This window comes from Alexandromys fortis, unplaced genomic scaffold (genome assembly GCF_014885135.2).
Source record: "Alexandromys fortis isolate MF-2015 unplaced genomic scaffold, M_Fortis_MF-2015_v1.1 scaffold_400, whole genome shotgun sequence".
NCBI classification, from domain to species: domain Eukaryota; kingdom Metazoa; phylum Chordata; class Mammalia; order Rodentia; family Cricetidae; genus Alexandromys; species Alexandromys fortis.
The window spans coordinates 280,836-305,401 of record NW_026068322.1 but is presented as its reverse complement, the minus strand read 5'-3'; the positions used below and the strand labels follow the sequence as shown (position 1 = coordinate 305,401).

Below are 24,566 nucleotides of genomic sequence, written 5' to 3'. Positions count from 1 at the left end.
AGACAGAAATAGGGAGACAGAGGGAAATAAAGGGAAACAATAAAAAACACTATTAAAAACCCACAACTGGAAACAGAAAATTCAATAATCATTTGGATATTCAAGGATTACTACACACCATACCTGTGGAGAAAATCTCTAAGTGTGATAAGGAGAGGCAGTGCAGACACAGAGAAGTTCAGTCTTCTATGCTTCTCTAAGAAGGATCTTTGTGACCCAGATCTCTAAGTGCTCTCAGCGCCCTCTGGTGGTTCTGTGTTATCCACAGGGGTGCTTTTGTCTGAGCTCACAGTAGCATTCACTCACTGTGTCTCTTGTACAGTAATACATGGCTGTGTCCTCAGACGTCAGACTGCTCATTTTCAGGTACAGAGTGTTCTTGGCATTGTCTCTGGAGATTGTGAATCGGCCCTTCAGAGCGTCGGTATAGTAGGTGTTACCACCATCTGGATTAATGAATCCAATCCAATCAAACCCCTTCTCTGGAGCTTTGCGGACCCACATCATCCAGTAGTTACTGAAGGCGAATCCAGAGGCTGCACATGAGAGTGTCAAGGACATTCCAGGTTGCACTAAGCCTCCCCCAGACTCCAGCAATTGCACCTCACACTGGACACCTGTAAACACAAAGAATTCTAGTTATAAAACAGACACAGAAGACTTTTTTCTCTTTCTCATATCCACACAACACACAGCATCTCATATTTATGAATTACCTTTCAAAATAAGGACAAAGGAAACCAATATGAGCCCAAAATCCATGGCAAGTATCCTGTGATCAATCCTGATCCTTGACTGGGCTTGTCTCCTCTGCCAGAGCTGCAAAATCAAGGCAGGGCACAAAGATTTATTTGCATATCTTCCTGACATAACTGGCTCTGTAATTGGACCTGGGCAGAAGGCAGTACTCAGAGCAGATATAAGGCATTATACCCACTGATGACAATTATAGAATTTGAAACATTGATGTAGCTCTGTGTATATATTTTTATTGTTAGGGATTCACCACACTTTTAGTTCTCTTTTCACCATATGCATTGAAAATGTTGTATTTCCACACTGTTATGTCTCTTTAGGATCAATGTGAAGTAGATAAGCTCCACACACAGCTGTGTTTCTAGATATTATCTCTGTCTGTCCTTTTGTCTCTGCTGGACACGGCTTTGTCCTGAGGTGGATTATGGTTAGGATCATACTTTCCTCAAAGTAAAATCCTTTGATGTGATAGGAGCATGAATTCCACAGCCAGAAAAGAGGCCAAACACACTTTACATTGGCATAAATAGTATAAGTAAGAGACCACACAAAAGTGGGCTGGTAATATAAAGGCTACTGTTGGTAGAAATTCCTACAGCACTTCCCTGTTTTCTAAGCCTAATACAAAATTATATAAAATAGGAACAAATATATCAAGTCATAAAAATGTGATAAATATTTTAATAATTATCCTATTCTGCTGAGTTTAAGTCTTGCATAATAAATAACTTGGCCAAGTCATGAGAGAAGAGTCTCTACAACTATGTAGTCTTCAATCTCATTGAAGATATGATAAGGGAAATATTACAAGAATGAGAAGGAAGTGTAATTAAGCAACTTTCAAAATGTGTACCAAGTGACAGAGACAACTGGCTACCTGGACAATCACCCAAAGTCTCATTTTCAATGTTGGAGCAACCAACTTTGGCTAAGGCCAAGAATAACTGGCAGACCATTTTCTGAGGCAAGAAATTTTTCAAAACCTTCTTACCCTGAATTTCCAAGTTTTGACAGTCTTTTCTTTTTTGTATCCTGCTTGTCCTGTCCAGACATCATGCATATGGTCAATACATGGGCAGTCCTTGCACAAAGGCCAGGTTTGCCAAGAAGAAAACAAGCTCCAAGTGGAGTGTTTTTGATGCTCAGCATTCTTTTGGGAAGTAGATTGGTGCTGCCAGGAGCAATTGTGTCTCTCTTAAACAGAACCCTAAGTTATTTAAAGGCCATATTCTACAGTTCTTTGAAGTGGTTGAAGATTACCTATTTATGCAGAATAAAATCTCTATGTATCTAAAGAACCTGATTAGTCTAACTATAAGTATGACAAACATAGATACTTACTGATCTATAGATGAATTATAGATAAACTCATCTATAATACCTATATAACATAAAGACTAAGACTTCATATTAGAATATTATACAATAAACAACAGTGTAGCAAATGAGGACAATGACCTCAAAATGCAAGCAATGTATAAGTATCATGACATGAGGTAGAAATGGACATTGTAATATGATAACTATATCCTAAAATTTTATCAGTATGCAAAAATGTTTTAAGCAGAGGTAGTAGCATGCATGCATACAATATAACAAAATAACTTTGCCTACATATACAAATATTGTAGATAAAAATAGGAACATTTTCAATATAATTTAAGTTTGTATCAATATAAAAGAATCTATACCAATGTAATTTGCCTATAAATAATAGCTCACAAGTATTCACTCTATTACTCACTATTATTATTAGAGTGAGCAAGCTCACACTAATCTATTGTCTCATCCAATATCCCCTTTTTTCAAAAAATGTTTTCCCCAACCCCCAACCTTATACCAAGTATAATTAACCCCTAAATGATGTCCCTAACACTGGGGACAAACTTTTGGGAGAAGGGATGTCGTCTTCTAGAATTACTTTGAGCTGTCATGGATGTGATGTAGTTTTTATGGGATCCTGTGAAAGTAAAATGGTGGATAATTTCTAAGTTTACTGTCTGGTATAATTGGAAATGGTCTCTGAGTACTTGGTAGGGTTTTTATTTTTTCTGTGGTTTCTATTTGGAGTTCTGGGAAGAACGCTGTAAAAAAGTACAGCGTTTTAGCTAACCAAGTTGGAATCATCTTGTGCAGCTGATACCCAAAATAGGTCTTATAATAGCACTATTAACGTCATGATGTCATATCAATCAGGTGGAGTTGTTGTAGCGCCCCAACTTCTTCCTAGAAACTTCAGAGATTACTGCAGGAAAATTCATTGTTTATTGTGGAAAACGTAAACAATACTTATATAGACATATACAGACATATATATTCAATGAAAGGTACAATACAGAAACCTGCCCCATACCTTATGAGGTTTATTACCACCTGTATGATTGTCATCCCTGTGGGTGAGCTGTCATCTCTCTTTCTCAAGAGTTTTCTCTTTTTCAAACTGAATACTTATTAATTTTGATGACATCCATAGTTTTTCTTCTCCTGTGCAAACAAGAACAAAACCCCATTTCCAATATAGCACATCTCCTGGTTTCCATTGTGAGGTCAATACATCCTTGAAATACACTGAATGATTTAATTCAGAAGACTTTTCTATTATCCATTGTTTCTTTGCTGCTGTTGTACCTTTCTAATTAGTGTTAAGAAAATTAAAGATTAATAAAGCATTATGCAATCTATTCCTGGTGTGTATTTTCCATCCCTTTCTGTTTATTTAACATATCCTTTATAGTTCAATTTAATCTTTCTGCAACTGTCTGACCTGTAGGATTGTGCGATATACTCGTAATATGCTTCATATTATAATAAGCAAAAAACTGTTTCATTTTCTTAAAGGCATAAGCTGGACCATTTTCTGTCTTTATTTGTGCAGGTATACCCACAATGTCCTTAACTTGAAATAAAGGTGTGATAACTGAATTAACCTTTTTCTGAGCTCAAAGCAGTTGCCCACTGAAAGCCTGAATAAGTGTCAAAGGTGTGGTGTACATATTTTAATTTTCCAAATTATGCAAAGTGGAAAGCATCCATCTGCCAGATTTTATTCCTTTAGGTACCCAATTGGGTTAGTTCCAGCAGAAAAAGGTCTTTGGTTATAGAAAGAGCAAGTAAAACAGCTCTTTATAGTCTTCTTTGTTTGTTGCCATGTAATAGAAAACTCTTTCTTTAAATAGTTGCTATTGGCATGATGTTTCTTATGGAATTCTGAGGCCTTCAACATGCTTCCAATGAATAATTAATCAATATCTTCATGATCTTGTGCTAGAAGACCTGGTAGAAACCTAAATGGGATTGGCTGTGTGTTATATATATATGTCAAAGCCTATTTCTGGTTATATCTTGAACCTGAGTGTAACATCATGGGCCTGCTTGTTGGGGGTTACTGTCCTGCCCAATTCCCATAGATGGTAACTCCCAAAGAAAATCACACAGAAGTTTCCATAAGTTATAAACTGCTTGGCCCATTAACTTAGGCTTCTTATTAACTCTTAGAACTTATATTAACCCATTACTCTTAACTGTGTTAGCCACATGGCTCATTCTTTCAACCCACTCTTCAGTGATGTTCCCTGAGGCTTGTGGGAGGAAGAAGAAGGGGTAGAAAAGTGGGGTATGCAAGAGTTTTGATATAGACATTCTATTTGTGGAGAAGCACTCACACAATTGTCTATTCTCAGCAGTGAACAAACATGGACTCTGTGCATTCAATGAGGGCTGCTGGTGGATGGAGATTCATTTTATTTGCAGGTGTTGCTATTGATTTGTGGATGACTATATTACTAAATATTTGTGAATGGTATATACAAAGTTGAATCATAGGTGTCAGTTACATATGATGAAGTGTGAATAGATGATATTTGTATAAATCAGTACACAGGCATAGACTTGGAATTTTTTTCTTTCTGATTATGATGTGTTTTGAGGAATTATGCTCAACTTTCTTTCCACATTTCTGTTAAGCTTGGGTGCACATATAAATTATTTTACTAAAATATTTTCTTGAAATTAAACTGACATCATAATGTCAGTAAGTCATCATATCTCAAGCATCAGCAGCAAACATTACTGCACACTCCAATGCATCTGTATGAGCACACATACTGTTAAGTACAACCTATTTCATAGAGCTTGCACACAGCCATTACCTGCAAATACATTTTGTGTGAAGAAGTCCCAAATGATATGAGAATAAAGACTAGAGAAAATACCCAGTATTTTCTTCATCTCTGTTCTGAATTTGAATCCTTGTGATTGTTGTCAGCTGATTGTGCCCTTCTGGTCACGAGTTCTTCTGAATGAAGTTGTGTGCCTTGGCTCACACAGAAGTTCCCTCACTGTGTATCTATCACAGCGATACATAGCAGTGTCCTCAGTGGTCACAGAGTATAGTTTTAGGAAGACCTGGTTCTCAGACGTTTCACTAATTATGAAATTTTGGCTCTTATAGGAAGGACTATAACTGGTGCCACAACCACCAACCACTATTTACATAACTCACCCACTCTAGGACCTTCTTTGGAGATGTAAAATCCAGGCCCAGGCTGGTGATGAAGTAACTATCCACAATGCAGTTGAGGGAAAATGAGTGTGAGAGCTTAATCATTCTAGGTCTTTTCTCCTGAAGCTTCACATGGGACAACACACTTGAGTATAAGAAAATATAGCCACTATCAATTAACTGCTGTTAAAACCTCTATACTGACATATGTGTAAAATGGTAACACTCACCTTGGGGTGTTGACACCAGTCACAGAAGTAGACCCAATAGCCTCATTGATAGACAACACTCCTTTTTGCACTGAGGTCAGGAATGTGTGTGAGACAGCTATGAGATCCCACAACCCAGGAAAGGATATAACAGAACTGGAAGATAAATTTCCATGCAGAAATCCAGCCTTTTTTTAATAAGTCAGAAGGTGAAAATTGACTCACCACGTTCCTTTCAAGAGGAAATAACTGTCTCAACATTATTGATGCATGGGGTCTTTAGTGATATTATATAGTAACACTTTTGTGTTACTATACATCTATGACTGTACCTATCTTTCTTCTTAAAGACCCACCATCTGGTAGTTAGTCTGAATATGCTCTAGGGCAGTGCCCAGGATTCTCTTGTACTTTTGATATTACTAATTTGACTGAACCGTACAGAATTCCTGATTTTCTTTCATGATAAAAATCCTATGATGTGTTCACATTTCCCCTAGTGCTTCTTGTTATAGGAGGTCCACATCCACCCTGCTCCAATTTTACTGAGTGATGCTGGTGAAACTAGATAGACTCTCAACATCCCATACCACCTTTCTAGTTGAACCAATTTATTCTTTATTCAGTGACCTAGTGCACAGCCTATGCAGGGTATGTGTGTGACAACATGATGGACGTTTGTGATGGGCCAACAACAAGGACTCAGGGTGAGGAGTCTGAGATCAACTACACAGCCCTGTGCATTTGCAGAAGTGATGTCCTTACTATCATACATCCATGCTTCACTATTTGACAGTTTGACTTGGAGTCAAGTCTAAATAAATACTTTTCTAGTAAATTTTGGTTTTGATTCTGCTTCTCAGAGTTTCAGCATAAACACTAAACTTCAGATTGTGATCGATGGTATAGAGAATAGAATAGTCAGGCACTAGAGTCCAGAAAACGCATTGGAGGACAAGAAAGGAATTCACTCCTCACATCAGGATGTGAGGAATAGTATATTAAATTTACTACTCTTTGCTTCAACCAAACACCCATTACTGGTAGTAGGAACCAGTCATGGAGTATTGTATTAGGGCTCACATTGATGCCCCCCTCTTTCTTTATCCAAACTACTATATGTTCATGTATTCCATCTTCACAAAATTCAATTAAACTGTTTCTTCATTGTGCGTGTGGAGATGAAGATGTGGCCCAGGAGAGATGGGATCAAGTCAAAGATTCAAGTATCACTTTTGTGTCATGTATCAAGGCTCCCATCCCATTTCCTCAAGTTTGGCTAACAGTCACTAATAGAGATGAAGCTTGACTACTCATATTCCTTACCTCTAAATGAAGTTTAAGACCTGTGCATTATTTCTTGCTCTGTGTCAGGGATGGAAGTTTACTCATAAGGAAAGATCCATGGATCCTCAAACAAAATAAGCTATTGACATTGACTCTAGTTTTCTACCTGAAATAGATAAAATATGATATTGCTTAAGAAATCATTTCATTCAGTTTTAGGAATTAAGCTTAAGATGGCCTATTTTATAGGAATGCATCCATGGCTGATACTCTAACCACTCAGGCTTGGGGAGGTCATAGTTCTCAGAGAAGAACCTATTATAGTCATCTTGATAACTGGACATATTGGAAAATATTTTCTCAATATTTATGTTTAAACACATAGTTAGTGCTGATCTCAGCCTTTATTGGATAAGCTTTTTTTTTTTCAGTAGAGTTATGCTTAATTCTGAGACACATAACTTTTCCAATTGCTTAGAATAAATGAATGTGCTTCAGTCTAGTGGGCATCTATGTCACCTCCTCCATATCAAAAGAATACCTCAGTAGAGAGGGTGGAGAACATGTGAGACCCAGAGAATGAGGAGTAGTGTTATGCTGTAGAACTTCATGACAATGTGAGCAGACCAACAACAGATCCTTATTTTTATCACATTTGAGTTGACAAACATTATCACTTTGCTTTGAATACCCACTTGATCTTCTATAGTGAGATCAACCAGAACGTTCCAATAATGTGATGGAGGATAGCTCACAATCCACAACCCTTTCCCTGAATCCTACATGGGCCACAAGCTGAGGCATCTTTTTGTCTGAGGTTTTCTGTTCTGCCCATTTCCTATAGATTTTAAGTTCCAAAGAAATCACATAGAGGTCTACATTAACTATAAACTGATTGGCCTAGTAGCTCAGACTTCTTTTTAACTCTTATAACTTATATCAGTCCATTATTCATATCATATCTATGTAAGTCACGTGGTTTGGTACCTTATTTTGTGAGGCAGTCACATCTTGATTCTTCTGTGGCTGGGTCATGACTGCAGACTAGGACTTCCTTCTTCCCAGAATTTTCTTGTTCTCATTGACCCACCTGTACTTTCTGTCTGGTTGTCCTGCCTATACTTGCTGCCTGGCAACTGGAGCATCAGCATTTATTTAAAATGTAATTGACAAGATAAGATCATTGTCCCACAGCAACATCTGATGAGTAAAAGTCATTTGCAAAGGGAATGAGTTGATGGTAAAGTCTCATATTATTTATAATTAGCTTCTGTTTGAGGGGTGGATCCGTATCTTAAATGTTTCATTAGTCATTTTCAACTCTCTGCAACACCAGCCACACAAAATCCCCCTTCCAGATATAGCCACACATTTCAACACACACAGACAGAGACGCACAAAGAGAACAAGATTCCCACATCCAGATACAGTCCCATACCAATCCTACATAGCCATAGTCAGAAACACTCTCACATACACTGGTAGAAGGGATGACTTTTTCATTTTTTGACAGGGTCATCTAGGTGGCAGGGACTGTCCATATAGACCAAGCTATAAGAGATTTTCTTGCCTTTGTCTCTCTGTTGAATGTATTAAGACTATATTTCACTGTGCCCTACCATCAAATGCACTGTTGTTGATAATTAAAGAATTTATTTCTTGGAAAAAATTCAATACAATATATTCTGTTAATTATTTACATTATCTCATCTTTTTCAGATCCTACTCATTTTGCCATTTCCAAAATTCCATAATGGTCAGTTTTTAAGGGTTATTTATGAGAACTCAAGTCATTCATTTTCATATAGACAGTTAATGGTTAAAAAATCCATAACTTGCAATACATGTTCCCTTTTAAAATTTATTTTACAACACATGTATTTGCTTTTACATATTACATTTTTTTATCAATGTATACTGATAATATCCAGGGCTCAACTATAATTCGGGTTCTTAGAGAAGCTAAATAAGAAGGTGAACCCAAAGAAAATCATATAGGCTTCCTCCTGAATATTAACCTTCATCAGGCGATGAAAGGAGACAGAGACAGAGACCCACATTGGAGCACCGGACTGAAATCTCAAGGTCCAAATCAGAAGCAGAAGGAGAGAGAGCACAAGCAAGGAACTCAGGACCGCGAGGGTGCACCCATACACTGAGACAAGGGGAATGTTCTATCGGGAACTCACCAAGGCCAGCTGGCCTGGGTCTGAAAAAGCCCGGGTTAAAACCGGTCTCGCTGAACATAGTGGACAATGAGGACTACTGAGACCTCAAGAACAATGGCAATGGGTTTTTGATCCTACTGTACCTATTGGTTTCGTGGGAGCCTAGGCAGTTTCGTGGATGCTCACCTTACTAGACCTGGATGGAGGTGGGTGGTCCTTGGACTTCCCACAGGGCAGGGAACCCTGATTGCTCTTTGGGCTGACGAGGGAGAGGGACTTGATTGGGGGGGGAGGGAAATGGGAGGCAGCGGTGGGGAAGAGACAGAAATCTTTATTAAATAAATAAATAAATAAATAAATAAATAAATAAATAAAAATATCCAGGGCTCAAGAGTTGGCTCAGTGCTAACGTGCCCGCCTTCCAGTATTAGTATCTTAGCTTGATTCATACAACTGAGTTTAGAAGCTGGTGTGATTGTGTATACTATATTCCCAGCACTGGAGGGTTTGAGATTTGAGGTTCTCTAAAACTTGCCATCCCAAGAATCTATCTGCACATTTGTGCTCCAGGTTCACTGTGAGATCCTGTCTCAAAAATAAGATAGAAAAAAAAAAAACCAATAAACACACTCAATCTCAACTCTAGCCTTCAGACACATGTGCAAACCATACACAATGCACACACAGCCTAGACAGTTAGGTTTTCAGCCATCCAAACATTGTCCTTACCCTGAATGGGATCCATGGTTTATAATTATTTAGAACTGTGTCATGGAAGTTGCAGACCTTGGATAAACTGCTTGATATGGAAGTCAAGAGAAAACTCCTGTATACTTGTTCCTTTCTCCACAACATTACAACTGCATTTCCTATTCTGGGGACTTCCATTCCTTTTCTAGCCATGAGAGTGGCTATTTAAGTCTCTGAAAGTGAGATATGATATTTGTCTAAGTGCTCAATTCCCATTTTTGAGAGAGCTTGGTTCTTAAACTTAAGACATTTCACATTATCATATAGCACTCTACCACAGAGCTACAAGCCTAGCTCAATCTTTTAAAACATCACATTATTCGACAGAAAATATTTTTTGAAGACTGCATTTATGCACTACTAACATATTCACAAGGAACTGCAAATTCTTCTTCCTTGATGCCCAGCACTGATTCTGTAAAGGATCAATTTACTGAGCATGGATCTCAAGAATGTTGGGGTATAGAGGATAAATCAAACCAAACAAAGAAAACATAGGGAAGAGGACAAAGAGAAGTAGAGGGAAACGCGACTCCTATTCTGAGTCTGGATTCCATGATCTTTTCAAGATTTCTGTGTAGTTGAACCACATCATGTGCAGGAATCTCACTATTCATGTTCAACTCACACACCTGAATTAAAAGGTAAAAATGAGAGCGGACTGCATATTAATAACAGTGTCTTCCACACATTGAAAAGAGACAGAGACTGTTTAGCATCATATGTCAGAACACACACACACACGGAGAATAGTTAGACAGAAAGAGAGAGAGAGAGAGAGAGAGAGAGAGAGAGAGAGAGAGAGAGAGAGAGAGAGAGAGAGAGAGAGAGAGAGAGAGATAAAAGGAAACAAGGAGAAACACTGTAATAAATAAACATACACAACTCAACAGGAAAAATAAATTGGAATAAACATTTGGACATTCAAGGATTACTACACACTGTATCTGTAGAGAAAATCCCTAAATGTGATATGCAGAGGCAGTGCAGACACAGAGAAGTTCAGTCTTCCATGCTTCTCCGAACAGGCTCTTCTGTGAACCTGATTTCTAAATGCTCTCGGCACCCCCTGCTGGTCCCAAGTTCCCCACAGGGGTGTTTTTGTCTGAGCTCACAGTAACATTCACTTACTGTGTCTCTTGCACAGTAACACATGGCTGTGTCTTCAGATCTCAAACTGCTCATTTCCAGGTACAGAGTGTTCTTGGCATTGTCTCTGGAGATTGTGAATCGGCCCTTCACAGCGTCGGTATAGTAGATGTTACCACCATTTGGATTAATCTGTGCGACCTACTCCAGTCCCTTTCCTGGAGCCTGGCAAACCCAGTTCATGTAATAATTACTGAAGGTGAATCCAGAGGCTGCACAAAAGAGTTTCATGGGCCTTTCGGGCTGCACTAAGCTTCCCCCAGACTCCAGCAATTGCACCTCACACTGGACGCCTGTAAACGCAAAGAACTCTGGTTATAAAACTGTCACAAAAGACATTTTTTCTTCTTTCTCATGTCCACACAACACACAGTATCTCATCTTTATGAATTACCTTTTAAAACAGAGATAGAGAAAACCAATATGAGCCCTAAGTCCATGGTGAGTGGCCTAAGTTCAGTGCTAAACCCTGACTGGGAGTATTTGGAAATCCAGGGCTGGTCTCCTCTGCCAGAGCTTCTGAGTCAGGGAAGACCTAGCTTTTATGGGCACAAATAAGACTTATTTGCATATCTTCATGCCATAACAGGCTCTTTCGGTGGACTTGGGCAGAAGGCAGTACTCAGTGAAGATATAAGTCATCATACACACTGATGACAGTTATAGAAATTGAAGCATTAACATAGCTCTGTGTACACATTTTCCTCTTAGGCATTCACAACACTGACTTACTTCCCTTTTCACCACATGTATAGAAAATTTCGGTTTTCCACACTGTCATGTTTCTTTAGGATCAATGTGAAATTGCCACACTGCTATGTTTCTAGATATTATCTTTGCCTGTCCCTTTGTTTCTGCTGGACATGGCTTCTTCTTGAGATGGAACTTGGGAAGGATCACACCTTCCTCCTATGATATTTGGAAATTTCATTTTATCAACTTTGTCATTAATTCTACTTAAAAACAAATCACTATGCTCATTTTTTAATGTACTGAGATTATATTGATTCATCCCACTTCCTCCTCTCCTCTGTCTCTCACTCCTTTGACCCTTCTGTCCTCTCCTACTTTCATATCTCTTCTTTTCTCTCCTCCCTCCTTTCCTGATTTCCTGCACCAACTCTGCTTCTTCTGTCTACTCATCCAGAAGTGAGATTTCTGTGTCACATCTTTTAGTGTAATTCTCTGAACTCCACAGTTTTCATAATGTCTCAGTAGAACCACATTCCCATTTCCACAGCATAGGCCTCCCTTTTCCTCAATTCCCATAACTCTTGGTCTTATTATTTCCTTGGGTAAATGGCACTCTTACCATTGGTTTTAGGCAACTAATTCTTTTGGGTTTAATATTCAGTTCTGCGGTTGTTAGAAATGTTAGTTGTATGCAATCATTTCGGCCCACATGCACTCATCAAGGTCGAGCAACCCAATCAGAGGATGCAGGGCAGAACAATGTGTGCTGCTGAGAACATCATCTCTCCTCTGTGGGTTCTCTGAGCTCTCTGTTAACCTCCTGACTCAGAACTTAGAGATCAGTGAGAAATGAATCTTTCATGGAAAAAAAAATTAAATTGTTCTCATGGTTGGCGGAAACCATGTTATAAATTTTAACAGGGAATAGTAACGTTTCAAATACCGTATTTATTATTCAATATGAGAAATATAATTTCAAACTATTACCATTTGAATTAAGGTCTCATATAAACTACATAAGAATTAGAATATCGGTATAAATTACAGCGTTGGATGAGAACTTTTTTTTAAAAGATACACTGTTTTAAATTAGGGGTATATGCTTCTGTGTGGGTAGTGTAGTGCTCATGGAGATAAACAGGTGGCACAGGGTATTCTAGACTCACATGTGGTTCTGAGCTGCCTGAATCTTATAGGGTTTATAATCTTCTTTGTCTTCTTTGGGAACTGATGCTGGTTACTACACAGTATCACTTTTTCCATGTGTGATGATCTCCATTTTGTTCAATGAAAAGCACATCCTAAATTTAAAATGCAACTATACTGGGGCTGTGAAAATCAAGTTTGTCACACAAGAACCCTTCAGTGTATTCTAAACACAGAACTCAGAATACATAACTAAAAATAAAGAAAGAAATGGGTATGGCAGTCAACCAGTTGTACTATATATGGAATGTGGAGACAGAAGAATCAGTGGGACTCAGTGGACAATGAGACTATCTTGAGATCCAGGACCAATGATAGAATTTGCCTCAAAACAAGGTGTGTAGCTTGCTAGAGAAATGTTTCATATGTCAATAAACATAACCACACATACACACATACATACATACACACATACACACACAGAGAGAAAGAGAGTGAGAGAGACTGAGAGAGAGATAGACAAACAGAGATAAATGGAAACAGGGAGAAACACTGTAATAAACACACACAACACATTCCTAGTACCAGCAGGGAGCTGGTCTGCTATACAGCCATCTACCCTTCCTCCAACACATCCTTCCCAATGAGATCCATGGAAACCAATACTTGGTGGACACAAGAAACAACAGTGGCCCTGGGACACTGGACCCCCCCACTCCCTAAAACCTCCAAGTGGGAGAAAGGCCAGGGCCCCCCTCCCCAGGTACCTTCAGCATTCCTAGCACCAGCAGGGAGCTGGTCTGCCAGACAGCCATCTACCCTGCCCCCAACACATCGTTCCCTGCAAGCTCCGTGGAGACCAATACTTAGTGGACATAAGAGCAGCCAACAGGGAGCTTGTCTGCTAGACAGTCATCTATCCCAGCTCCAGCACATATTTCCCTTCAAGCTTCATGGAGACTAATTCTTGGTGGATATAAGAGACACAAGAATTGAAGGAAGAGATGTGAAAGTGCCAATGCGATAAATCCTCCAACACCCTAAAAAGCAACATGGTACCATCAGAACCCAGTGGACACACAACAGGAAGACTTGATCATCCTAACTCAAAAGATACAGAAGAAAACAACTTTAAACATTACTTAATGAAAATAATGAAGACCTTTAAAGAGGAAGTGAAAAACTCCCTTAAAGAAATGGAGAAGACAAACAAAAAGCTGGAAGAAATTAATAAATGCCTCAAAGAAACCAAAGAAAACCAAGAAAAAGCTATCAAACAGGTGAAGGAAACACTTCAAAATTTGAAGATTGAAATAAGAGGTAAAAAGAAAACACAAATCGAGGGAACTCTGGAAATGGAAAATCTGGGTAAATGAACAGGAACTACATAGACAAGTGTAACCAACAGAATACAAGAGATAGAAGAAAGAATTGCAGACACTGAAGATTCTCTTGAGGAAATAGACTCATTGGTCAAAGAAAACTGTAAATCCTACAAATTCTTAACACAAAACATTCAGGAAATCCTGGATACCATGATAAGACCAAACGTGATAATAATAGGGGTACAAGAAGGAGAATTTAAGCTCAAAGCCCCAAAAAATATATTCAGTAAAATTATAAAAGAAAACCTTCCCAACTTAAAGAAGGATATAACTATGAAGGTACAAGAAGCTTACAGAACACCAAATAGACTGGATAAAAAAAGCTATCCCCTCACCATATAATAATCAAAACACAAAACATACAGAACAAAGAATGAATATTAAGACCTGCAAACGAAAAGGTCAAGTAACACACAAAGTAAAACCTATCAGAATTACACCTGAATGGAATGGTGAAACCATGGAATGGAAACCATGAAAGCCAGAGGTCCTGGATAGATGTACTGCAGACACTTAGAAACCATTGATGCAAGCCCTGACTACTGTACCCAGCAAAAGTTTCATTCACCATTGATGGAGAAAACAAAATATTCAATGACAAAAACAGATTTAAACAATATGTATCAACAAACACAGCCTTACGGAAAGTACTAGGAGAAAATCCATAACCCAAGAAAGCTAACTACACCCACAGTAACACAGGAATCTGATAAAGCCCCATCAGCATAACCCAAAGAAGTGAAACACACAAACACTACTACTGAAAGATAACTGGAGCTAACAACCACTGGTCATTAATATCACTTAATATCAATGGTCTCAATTCACCTATAAAAAGACACAGGCTAAGAGAATGGATATGTAAACAGGATTCAGCATTCTGCTGTTTACAAGAAACACACCTCAACCTCAAAGACAGACATTACCTCACAGTAAATGGATGAGAAAAGTTTTTCCAATGAAATGGACCTAAAAACCAAGCAGGTGTGGTTATTCTAATATCTAACAAAATTGGTTTCAAACTAAATTCAATCAGAAGAGATGTAGAAGGACATTTCACACTCATAACAGGAACAATTCATCAAGATTAAGACTCAGTTTTGAATATCTATGCCCCTAATTCAAGAGCACCCACATATGTAAAAGAAATATTACTGAAACTTGAATAAGCACATCAAACCCCACACACTAATAGTAGGAGATTTCAACACTCTTCTCTCAACAATGGACAGGTCAATCAGACAGAAACTTAACAGAAAAATAAGAGAACTAACAGATGTAATGAATCAAATGGACTTAAGAGACATCTATAGAACATTCCACCCAAACTGGAAAGAATATACCTACTTCTCAGCACCTCATGGTACCGTCTCTAAAATTGATCACATTCTCGGTAATAAAGCAAACACCCCCAGATACAAAAAATTGAAGTAATCCACTGTGTCTTATCAGATCACCATGGCATAAAGTTAGAATTCAACAACAATCCTAATCCCAGAAAGCATACAAACTCATGGAAACTGAACAGTCAAATACTGAACCACTCCTGGGTCAAGGAAGAAATAAAAAAAGAAATTAAAATCTTCCTTGAATTCAATTAAAATTAAGATAGAACATACCCAAACCTATGGGAAGCTATGAAAGCACTGCTAAGAGGAAAGTTCATAGCACTAAGTGCCACATAAGGAAAATGGAGTAAGTTCACATCAATGACCTAACAGCAAAAAGCTCTAGAAAAAAGAAGATTCATTGAACAGGAGAAGAAGACAGGGAATAATCATGTTGAGGGCTAAAATCAACAAAATAGAAGCACAGAAAACCATACAAAGAATCAATGAAGGAAAGAGCTGGTTCTTTGAAAAAATCAACAAGATTGACAAACCCTTATCCAAATGAAACAAAATGCAGAGACAGAACATCCAAATTAACAAAATCAGAACTGAAAAGGGGGACATAAAAAATGGACAATGAGGAAATTCAGAGAATCATTAGGTCCTACTACAAAAATCTGTACTCCACAAAACTGGAAAATGTAAAATAAATGGTCATTTTTTAGGCAGATTCCACCTACCAAAATCAAATCAAGACCAGGCAAGCAATTTAAATAGATCTATAAGCCACAAGGAGATAGAAGCTGCCATCAAAACCCTCCCAACCAAAAGAAGCCCAGGGCCGGATGGTTTTAATGCTGAATTCTACCAGAACTTTCAAGAAGAGCTAATGCCCATACTCCTCAAAGTGTTCCACATAATAGAAACAGAAGGCTCAATGACAAACTTTTTATGAAGCTACAGTTACCCTGATACCAAAACCTCAAAAACACTCAACTAAGAAAGAGGATTACAGACCAGTCTCACTCATGTACATGGATGCAAAAATTCTCAATAAAATTCTGGCAAGCCGAATCCAAGAACACATAAAAAAATCATCCATCATGACCAAGTAGGCTTCATCCCAGAGATACAGGGCTGGTTCAATATACAAAAATCAATCAATGTGATCTACCACATAAATAAACTAAAAGAATAAAAAAACATATGATCATTTCATTGGATGCAGAGAAAACATTTGGTAAAATTGAACATCCCTTCATGATAAAGGTCTTGGAGAGATTATGGATCCAAGGATCATATCTAAATATAATAAAAGCAATATACAGCAAGCTGGCAGCTAAAATCAAATTAAGTGAAGAGAAACCCAAAGTGATTCTACTAAAATCAGGAACAAGACAAGGCTGTCTGCCCTATCCATATCTCTTCAACATAGTTCTTGAGGTTTTAGCAATAGCAATAAGACAACATAAGGAGATCAAGGGGATTCAAATTGGAAAGGAAGAAATTAAACTTTGTTATTTGCAGATGATATGATAGTGTATATAAGTGACCCCAAAAACTCTACCAGAGAACTCCTACAGCTGATAAATACCTTCAGTGATATGGCAGAATACAAGATCAACTAAAAAAATTCAGTAGCCCTCCTATATACAAAGGATAAAGAAGATGAGAAAGAAATCACTGAAACATTTCCCTTCACAATACCCACAAATCATATAAAAATATTTTGGGGTAACACTAACCAAGGCAGTGAAAGACCTATTTGACAAGAACTTTATGTCTTTGAAGAAAGAAATTTAAGAAGAGACTAGAAAATAGAAAGATCTTCCATGCTATTGAATAGGTAGGATCAATGTAGTAAAAATGGTCATTGTAATGAAGGCAATCTAGAGATTCAATGCAATCCCCATCAATATCCCAACACAATTCTTCACAGACCTTAAGAGAATGATACTCAACTTCATATGGAAAAACAAGAAGCCCAGGATAGCCAAAACAATCCTGTACTATAAAGGAACTGCCAGGGGCATTACCATCCCTGACTTCAAGCTGTATTACAGAGGTACCCTATGAAAACAGCTTGGTATTGGCATAAAAGCAGAGATGTTGACCAATGGAATCAAACTGAAGACCAAGGTATTAATTAACACACTTATGAACATCTGAATTTTAATAAAGAAACCCCAAAAGATACAATGGAAAACAGAAAGCATCTTCAACAAATGGTGCTGGCATAACTGGATGTCAACCTGTAGAAAAATGAAAATAGATCCATATCTGTCGCCATGCACAAAACTCAAGTCCAAATGGATTAAAGACCTCAATATAAATCTGACCACACTGAACCTGATAGAGAAGTAAGTGGGAAGTAACCTTCAATGCATGGGCACAGGAGACCCTCCCCAAATATAACCCAAGTAACACAGATATTAAGACCATCAATAAACAAATGGGACCTCCTGAACCTGAGAAGCTTCTGAAATGCAAAGGACACAGTCATTTAGACAAAAAAGCAGCCCACTGAGTGAGAAAAAAAATCATTTCTAACCCCAAATCAGGCAAAGGACTGATATCCAAAATATATAAAGAACTCAAGAAATTAGACATTAAACTTCTAAATAAGCCAATTAAAAAGTGGTGTACTGAACTAAACAGAGAATTCTCATTAGAAGAATTTCAAATGGCCAAAAGATATGATACCTAAGGACATGTTCTTCTTCCTTAGCCATCAGGGAAATGCAAATCAAAACAACTTTGAGCTATCATCTTACACCTGTTAGAATGGCTAAGATCAAGAACACTGATGATAGCTTATGCTGGAGAGGTTGTGGAGTAAAGGGAACACTCATCCATTGCTGGTGGGAATGCAAACTTGTGTAACCACTTTGGAAATCAGTGTGGCAGTTTCTCAGAAAACTGGGAACCAACCTACCTCAGGATCCAGCAACTCCACTCTTGGGAATATATCCATAAGATACCCAATCATGCTACAAGAGCTTTTGTTCAAGTATGTTCATAGCAGCATTATTTGTAATAGCCAGAACCTGGAAACAACCTAGATGTCCCTCATCTGAAGAATGGATAAAGAAAGTGTGGCACATCTACACATTAGAGTACTACTCAGCAGTAAAAAAAATGATACCTTGAATTTTGCATGCAAATGGATGGGATTAGAAAACATTATCCTGGGTGAGGTAACCCAGACCCACCAAAAAGGATATGGTATTTACTCACCTATAAGTGGATACTAGTCATAAACAAAGGGCAACGAGCCTATAGTTCAGGATCCTAGAGAAACTAAGTAATAAGGTGAAAAACATTTATAGACCCATCTGGAAAATGGAATCAGACAAAAATTTGGGAGTGGGGGGCGGGCGGGGGTTAGGAGGAAGGGGAGAAGGGGAGGGTTAAGGACAACTTGAGGGAATGGATAGTAGAGATGAAGGAAGGACAAATATGAGAGCAAGGAAAGAGATATCTTGATTGAGGGAGCCATTATGGAGTTAGCAAGAAACCTGGTCCTAGAAAAATGCCCAAGAACCCAGAGGGATGACCCCAGCTAAGACTCTAAGCAATAGAGGAGAGGATGTCTGAACTGACTTAACCCTGTAGTCAGACTGATGATGATCTTAAATATCACTATAGAACCTTCATCCAACAACAGATGGAACCAAGGCAATGACCCACATTGAAGCACTGGACTGATCTCCCAAGATCCAGTTGAAGAGTGGAAGGATGAGAGTATGAGCAAGGAATTCAATACCATGAGGGAGTCATCCACTGAGACAGTTTATTTGAACTAATGGGAGCTCACCAACTCCAACTGGACTGGGAGTGAATGAGCATGGGAACAACCAAGCCCCTTTGAAGGGGGTTGACAGCTGGGGTCGAATGAGGGGCCACAGATAGTGACAATGGGATGTGTCTCTATTTGCATATACTGGCTTCTTGGGATCCTATTCTCTTTGGATGTAAACTTTGCTCAACCTAGATGTAGTAGGGAGGGCCTTGAACTTTCCACAGGGAAGGGTGCATGGCTCTCCCTTAGGGTTGGAGGGGTGTGGGAGGGTCTATAGAGGGAGAGGGACGAGACTTGGAGGAGGAGAGGGAGTGGGAATTGGGATTGGCATTTTTGAAGTAATAAAAAAAGAAATAAATGTATGATGAAACCGAGCAAACCTGCCCACATACCAACAAGCAGTACTTAAGCTTTGTGAGTTTATTATAAACAAAACATCAATTGATGATTTTTAATATAAAACACACACAGACAACACAACATAAAACAGAAATTTGAATAAACATTTGGACATTCAAGGATTACTACACATTATACCTGTAGAGAAAAAATCACTATGTATGACATGAAGAGGCAGTGCAGACACAGAGAAGTTCAGTCTTCCATGTTTCTCTGAGCAGGCTCTTCTGTGAGCCAGTGCTCTCAGCGCCCCCTGCTGGTCCTGTGTTCCCCACAGTGGTGTTCTTGTCTGAGCTCACAGTAGCATTCATTCACTCACTGTGTCTCCTGCACAGTAATACATGGCTGTGTCCTCAGACCTCAGACTGCTCATTTCCAAGTACAAAGTGTTTTTGGCATTGTCTCTGGAGATTGTGAGCCGGCCCTTCATAGCGTCAGTATAGTAGCTAGTACTACCTTTATTAATGTATAAGACCCACTCCAGCCCCTTCCCTGGAGCCTGGTGAATGCAGTTCATTTCATAGTCAACAAAGGTGAATACAAAAGCTGCACAGGAGAGTTTCAGGGACTTTCCAGGCTGCACTAAACCTCCCCCAGACTCCTGCAACTGCACCTTACACTGAACACCTGTAAGCACAAAAATTTCAGGGTAGAAAACTGATGCAGAAGATAATTTTTTCTCTTTCTCTTGTCTTCACAACATACAGCATCTCATATTTATGAATTACCTTTTAAAATAAGGACAAAGAAAACCAATATGAGCCACAAGTCCATGATGAGTGGCCTGTATTGAATAAAGAACCCTGAATGGGAGGACTGAGAATCCAGGGCTGGTCTCCTCTGCCAGAGCTGCAGGGTCAGGACAATACTGGTTTTTGTGGGCACAAAGGAGCCTTATTTGCATATTTTCTTGCAATAGCAGGCTCTGTAGTTGGACCTGGGCAGAAAGCAATACACAGCACAGATATAAGACATCATTCACACTGATGACAGTTTTAGCATTATCTAGCTCTCTGTACATATTTTCCTTGTTAGGGATCAACCACATTGTATTTAGTTCCCCTTTTACCATATGCATAAAAATGTTGTATTTCCAGACTGTCATGTCTCATTAGTATCAATGTGAAATTTAACATCTTCTTCCAAAGCTGTGTTTCTATATATTAGCTCTGTTTGTCAGTTTCTACTGGACATGGCTTCTCCCTGAGGTGAATCTTGCTTAGGGTCACACCTGCCTCTAAGAAGAACTCCTTCTCTGTGACAGGAACACTTGAGACATTTCTGAATTTTACACAGTTCTCAGGGGTGCTATCATAGGGCCCCAGGGATTTTGCAAATGTGATGTTTCTTGTTATTGTCTGTTTTCCTCTCAGTGATTGCTGTGAAGACATATTTGAATTTGCAGCACTTAGTTGTTGGCATCCTGAAGTTCTCCCTATGATCACTTTGTACTCTCTACTCTGTCTTTCCCACACAATAACAGGTAACACATGGCTGTTATCAGGTCATTTTCTGCATATTTATATTTTCATCATAATGGGGATGTTTAACAAGTTTTTATAACAAAACATAAAATTTTGTGATCAATTTGGTATTTTCAGAAGACTTTGTTTTTATTTTCCCAAATTCTCATGCTTTCTACCCAGTGAGCCCCTTTCTCTCATTACACCCATCTTTCCCTTTCAAAACCCCTGTATTACCCTGTGCTTTTTCTCTCTTACCCTTCATTTATGATGTCTTTTCCTGTCTTGACTTCCATTCTAGTTCCAACCCTACACAACAGATGTCAGTACACCATATACACAGAGTCTCAAACACACAATCTGTATTCTCTATATGGCAGAAATTGTCATTCCCAATCTTCAACATGTTGTTCAATATAAGATTTCCAGTAACATTCAAGTTCCCCCAAGGCTCAGAGAAAACTGATGAAAAGGAGGTGGGAAGAATGTAAGGAGTGGAGCACAGGGAGGAGTACTGTGAAATGCTGTCTTCTGGACAGGTCATGGATATTACAATCGTGGACTCATAATGGCTAATGCTGTCTGTATAAGCCCATCTATGGTCAAGTCAGCCCAAACCCTGGTACAGATATGGCTGATAATTCATTGTCCATACTTCTTATTGAGGAGCAGTTGGAAATGTATTTTCCTGGACAATGTATTGACTCACACATTTTTGAATGTATGGTCACTGGTATGTTTTCTATATTGCAGTGCTTGGGTTCACATACATGCTGATATGGGCAGCAATAACTGTGCTACAATAGGTATGACGTTGGTAGAACAAAATTCAGGACTGATGAGATGCCTCAGCGTTAAGTTTCCTGCCTCCATGTAAGACTGTCTCAGTTAAGTTTTAGTACTTAACTATCAAGCTAGGTATAATGCTTTATTCTGTACTCCCAGCATTGGGAAGTGGTGGCAGCAACCTCTCTGTGACTTGCCATCCCACCATTCTATCTGAACTCTGGGCTCCAGGTTAAATGTGAGACCCTTTCTTAACAAATAAGGTAGATGTCAACTGAGGAATACAATCATGATTTACTTTTCACCTTCAAAACCATGTGTAATGCCGGTCGTGGTGGCGCACACCGGTAGGATTTGCTGAAGGAGGCAGAGGCAGGAGGATCTCGAGTTCGAGGATAGCCTCGTCTACATATTTCAAAACCATGTGTAAACATACACTGTGATAATTAGTGCTTCCATTCATTCAAACATTTCCCTTTTCCTGTAGTGAACTTTAAAGCAAGACATGGAAGCTGCAGACCTACACTGAGCTGATTGTTATGAGAAGGAAGAAAACTCTTGTGACTCACTGTATACGTGTTCCCTCTCCACCACTTTCATCTGCCCTTCCTTCTCTAGGGATTGTCATTCCTTATTCTGTCACAAGATTGCCTATTTTAAGTCTATCAATGTGAGAGGTATTTTTCTATATATAGTTATGATATTTTCTTTCAAATTGTTCTTGGTTCTTTAATTTAAGACCTTGCAATGGAAAGCAAACACTATAACCCAGAGCCATAGATCTAGCTCTCCTATCTTTTAAAACATGACATTTTACTGCAGAAAATAACATTTTATCACAGCATTTGGTTATTCATTACTAAAACAAACACCAGCCTCCCCAAAATTCTTCTTGATGACAACACTTTTGACTGTATGTAAGACAGGAAAAAAGTAGGATCACTATTCTGTGCATCAATCTCAAGAACGTAGGATATGAAGGACAAATAAAATCAAAGAAATGAAAGAGGGAGAGAGAGAGAGAGAGAGAGAGAGAGAGAGAGAGAGAGAGAGAGAGAGAGAGATAACAGCTTGTGTTGTCTATCAAGAATCTGGACCAAATGATATAATGACATCATTATCTACTGTAAAAACCCATAGCACTTGCTGGAATTTCATTATTCATCTTGAAAACCACACACCTAAATTAAATGTAAAAATAAGAGTAGACTGTGCCCATAAGCAACATGGTATCTGCCACACACTGAAATGTGTAAGGCAGGGGCTCCTGATCTGAGTTCTCAACCACTAGTGTTCTGAATGTAACTTTGACCCTTAGGCATAAAGTGGAGATGGGCTGTGTTTAGACCCTTTATAATGTGAAATGAGGCCCTGACCCTGAAGAAATCCCTCAAGTCACAGTTTCCCAGAACACTTGACACCTGAGAGGAACTCTGTAGTCAGAGGGTGCTGTGGTAAATTCTGTAATGTAAACTATTAGCATAGTATGAGAAAATATGCTTCTATAAAGCAAACATGCTAACTTCAAGATATTAACAGAGAAAAATAGACAAATAGTAGAAGAGAGAAAGATACATAGACACACACATACTTGGAGAAACAGATATATGTATGCTAACATCTTAAGTTATTTGAAAACATTCCTTTTCAGCCTATGTCACTCATTCAACTTAAAAAATTCTACCTCATTAACAATATACCTTGATAATATTAATGCATCTTAGTTCCCTTTGTCATCTGCATCTTACACCAGATGATGCTGTGTTCCCTGAGGTTTGATTCCACAGGACCTCAGATGAGTGATAGAAAAGGGTTGTTTCTGAGAAGAAAAATGAGTCTGTTTTCTTATGAGAAAAAGTGTCATAACCAGGGGCTAGAGAAATGGCTCAGCAGTTAAGAACAGTGACTGCTCTTCCAGAGAACCCAGGACAATTCCCAGTACCCACATAGCAGCTCACAACTGTCTGAAAATCCATTTCCAGGGGATCTGACACCTTCACACCAATGCACATAAAATGAAGATAAATAAATCATAAAAAATAAAGCAGTCTTTAAAAAAAGTGTCATAACCTTTTACAGAGAGTATGGATGAATCAAATGCAGTATTTATTAATCAAAATGAGGAACACACACTTGAAATGGTATTTTTTGAATCAAGGTTTCCTATGTACTACACCAGAACTCTACCATTAAGCTAAGTTCCGGCAAGGAATGAGAAACTTTTAAATAAATGCTTTATTTTTAATTATGTGTATATGTTTCTGTGTGGTTGGTATAGTGATCATGGAGAAAAATAAGAAATCCCAGGCTCCTCTGTATTCACATGTGGTTATGAACTGCCCTGAGTCTAGGATTTACATTATTTAGGTTTTTTAGCTTCTCCCCGATCTTATGGTGATCACCACAGAATCACTCCTACCTTGTGTGATGATCTGCATTTTGTTGATTTCAGAGCATATCCTAAATTTAGAATACAACTTTAAAGGAGCTGTAAAAATAGCTCTGTGCTTCAAGTTCTTGCCATAGCAAGAATGAATGGTCACTGGTGATGTGGGAGTGCCATATATCAATCTGTTGATTTCATTGGTTAAGCAATAAAGAAACTCCTTGGCCCTGATAGGTTAAAACATAGGTGGGAGGAGTAAACAGAATAGGATGCTGGGAGGAAGAGGAAGTGAGCTCAGACTCGACAGCTCTGCTCTCTGGAGCAGAGGCCCTGCTTCGCTCTCCTGGGCATATGC

The 24,566-nt window shown here is 38.6% G+C and overlaps 1 pseudogene and 2 gene segments (V, D, J or C); all 3 read right to left on the bottom strand.

Moving 5' to 3' along the window:
- Nucleotides 1-258: 258 nt before the first annotated feature.
- LOC126495162 (Ig heavy chain V region 345-like) lies at nucleotides 259-785 on the bottom strand. The segment is given in 2 exon segments: nucleotides 259-617; nucleotides 717-785. Coding segments are annotated over 2 exon segments (405 nt in total).
- Nucleotides 786-10,673: 9,888 nt separating this feature from the next.
- Nucleotides 10,674-11,275, bottom strand: LOC126495161 (immunoglobulin heavy variable 3-48-like; annotated as a pseudogene).
- Nucleotides 11,276-15,600: 4,325 nt separating this feature from the next.
- On the bottom strand, nucleotides 15,601-20,350 carry LOC126495169 (immunoglobulin heavy variable 3-48-like; the record flags this gene model as incomplete). The annotated part of the segment is given in 3 exon segments: nucleotides 15,601-15,630; nucleotides 19,896-20,203; nucleotides 20,305-20,350. Coding segments are annotated over 3 exon segments (384 nt in total), but the record flags the coding sequence as incomplete, so codon positions are not given.
- Between the last annotated feature and the right edge of the window lie 4,216 nt (nucleotides 20,351-24,566).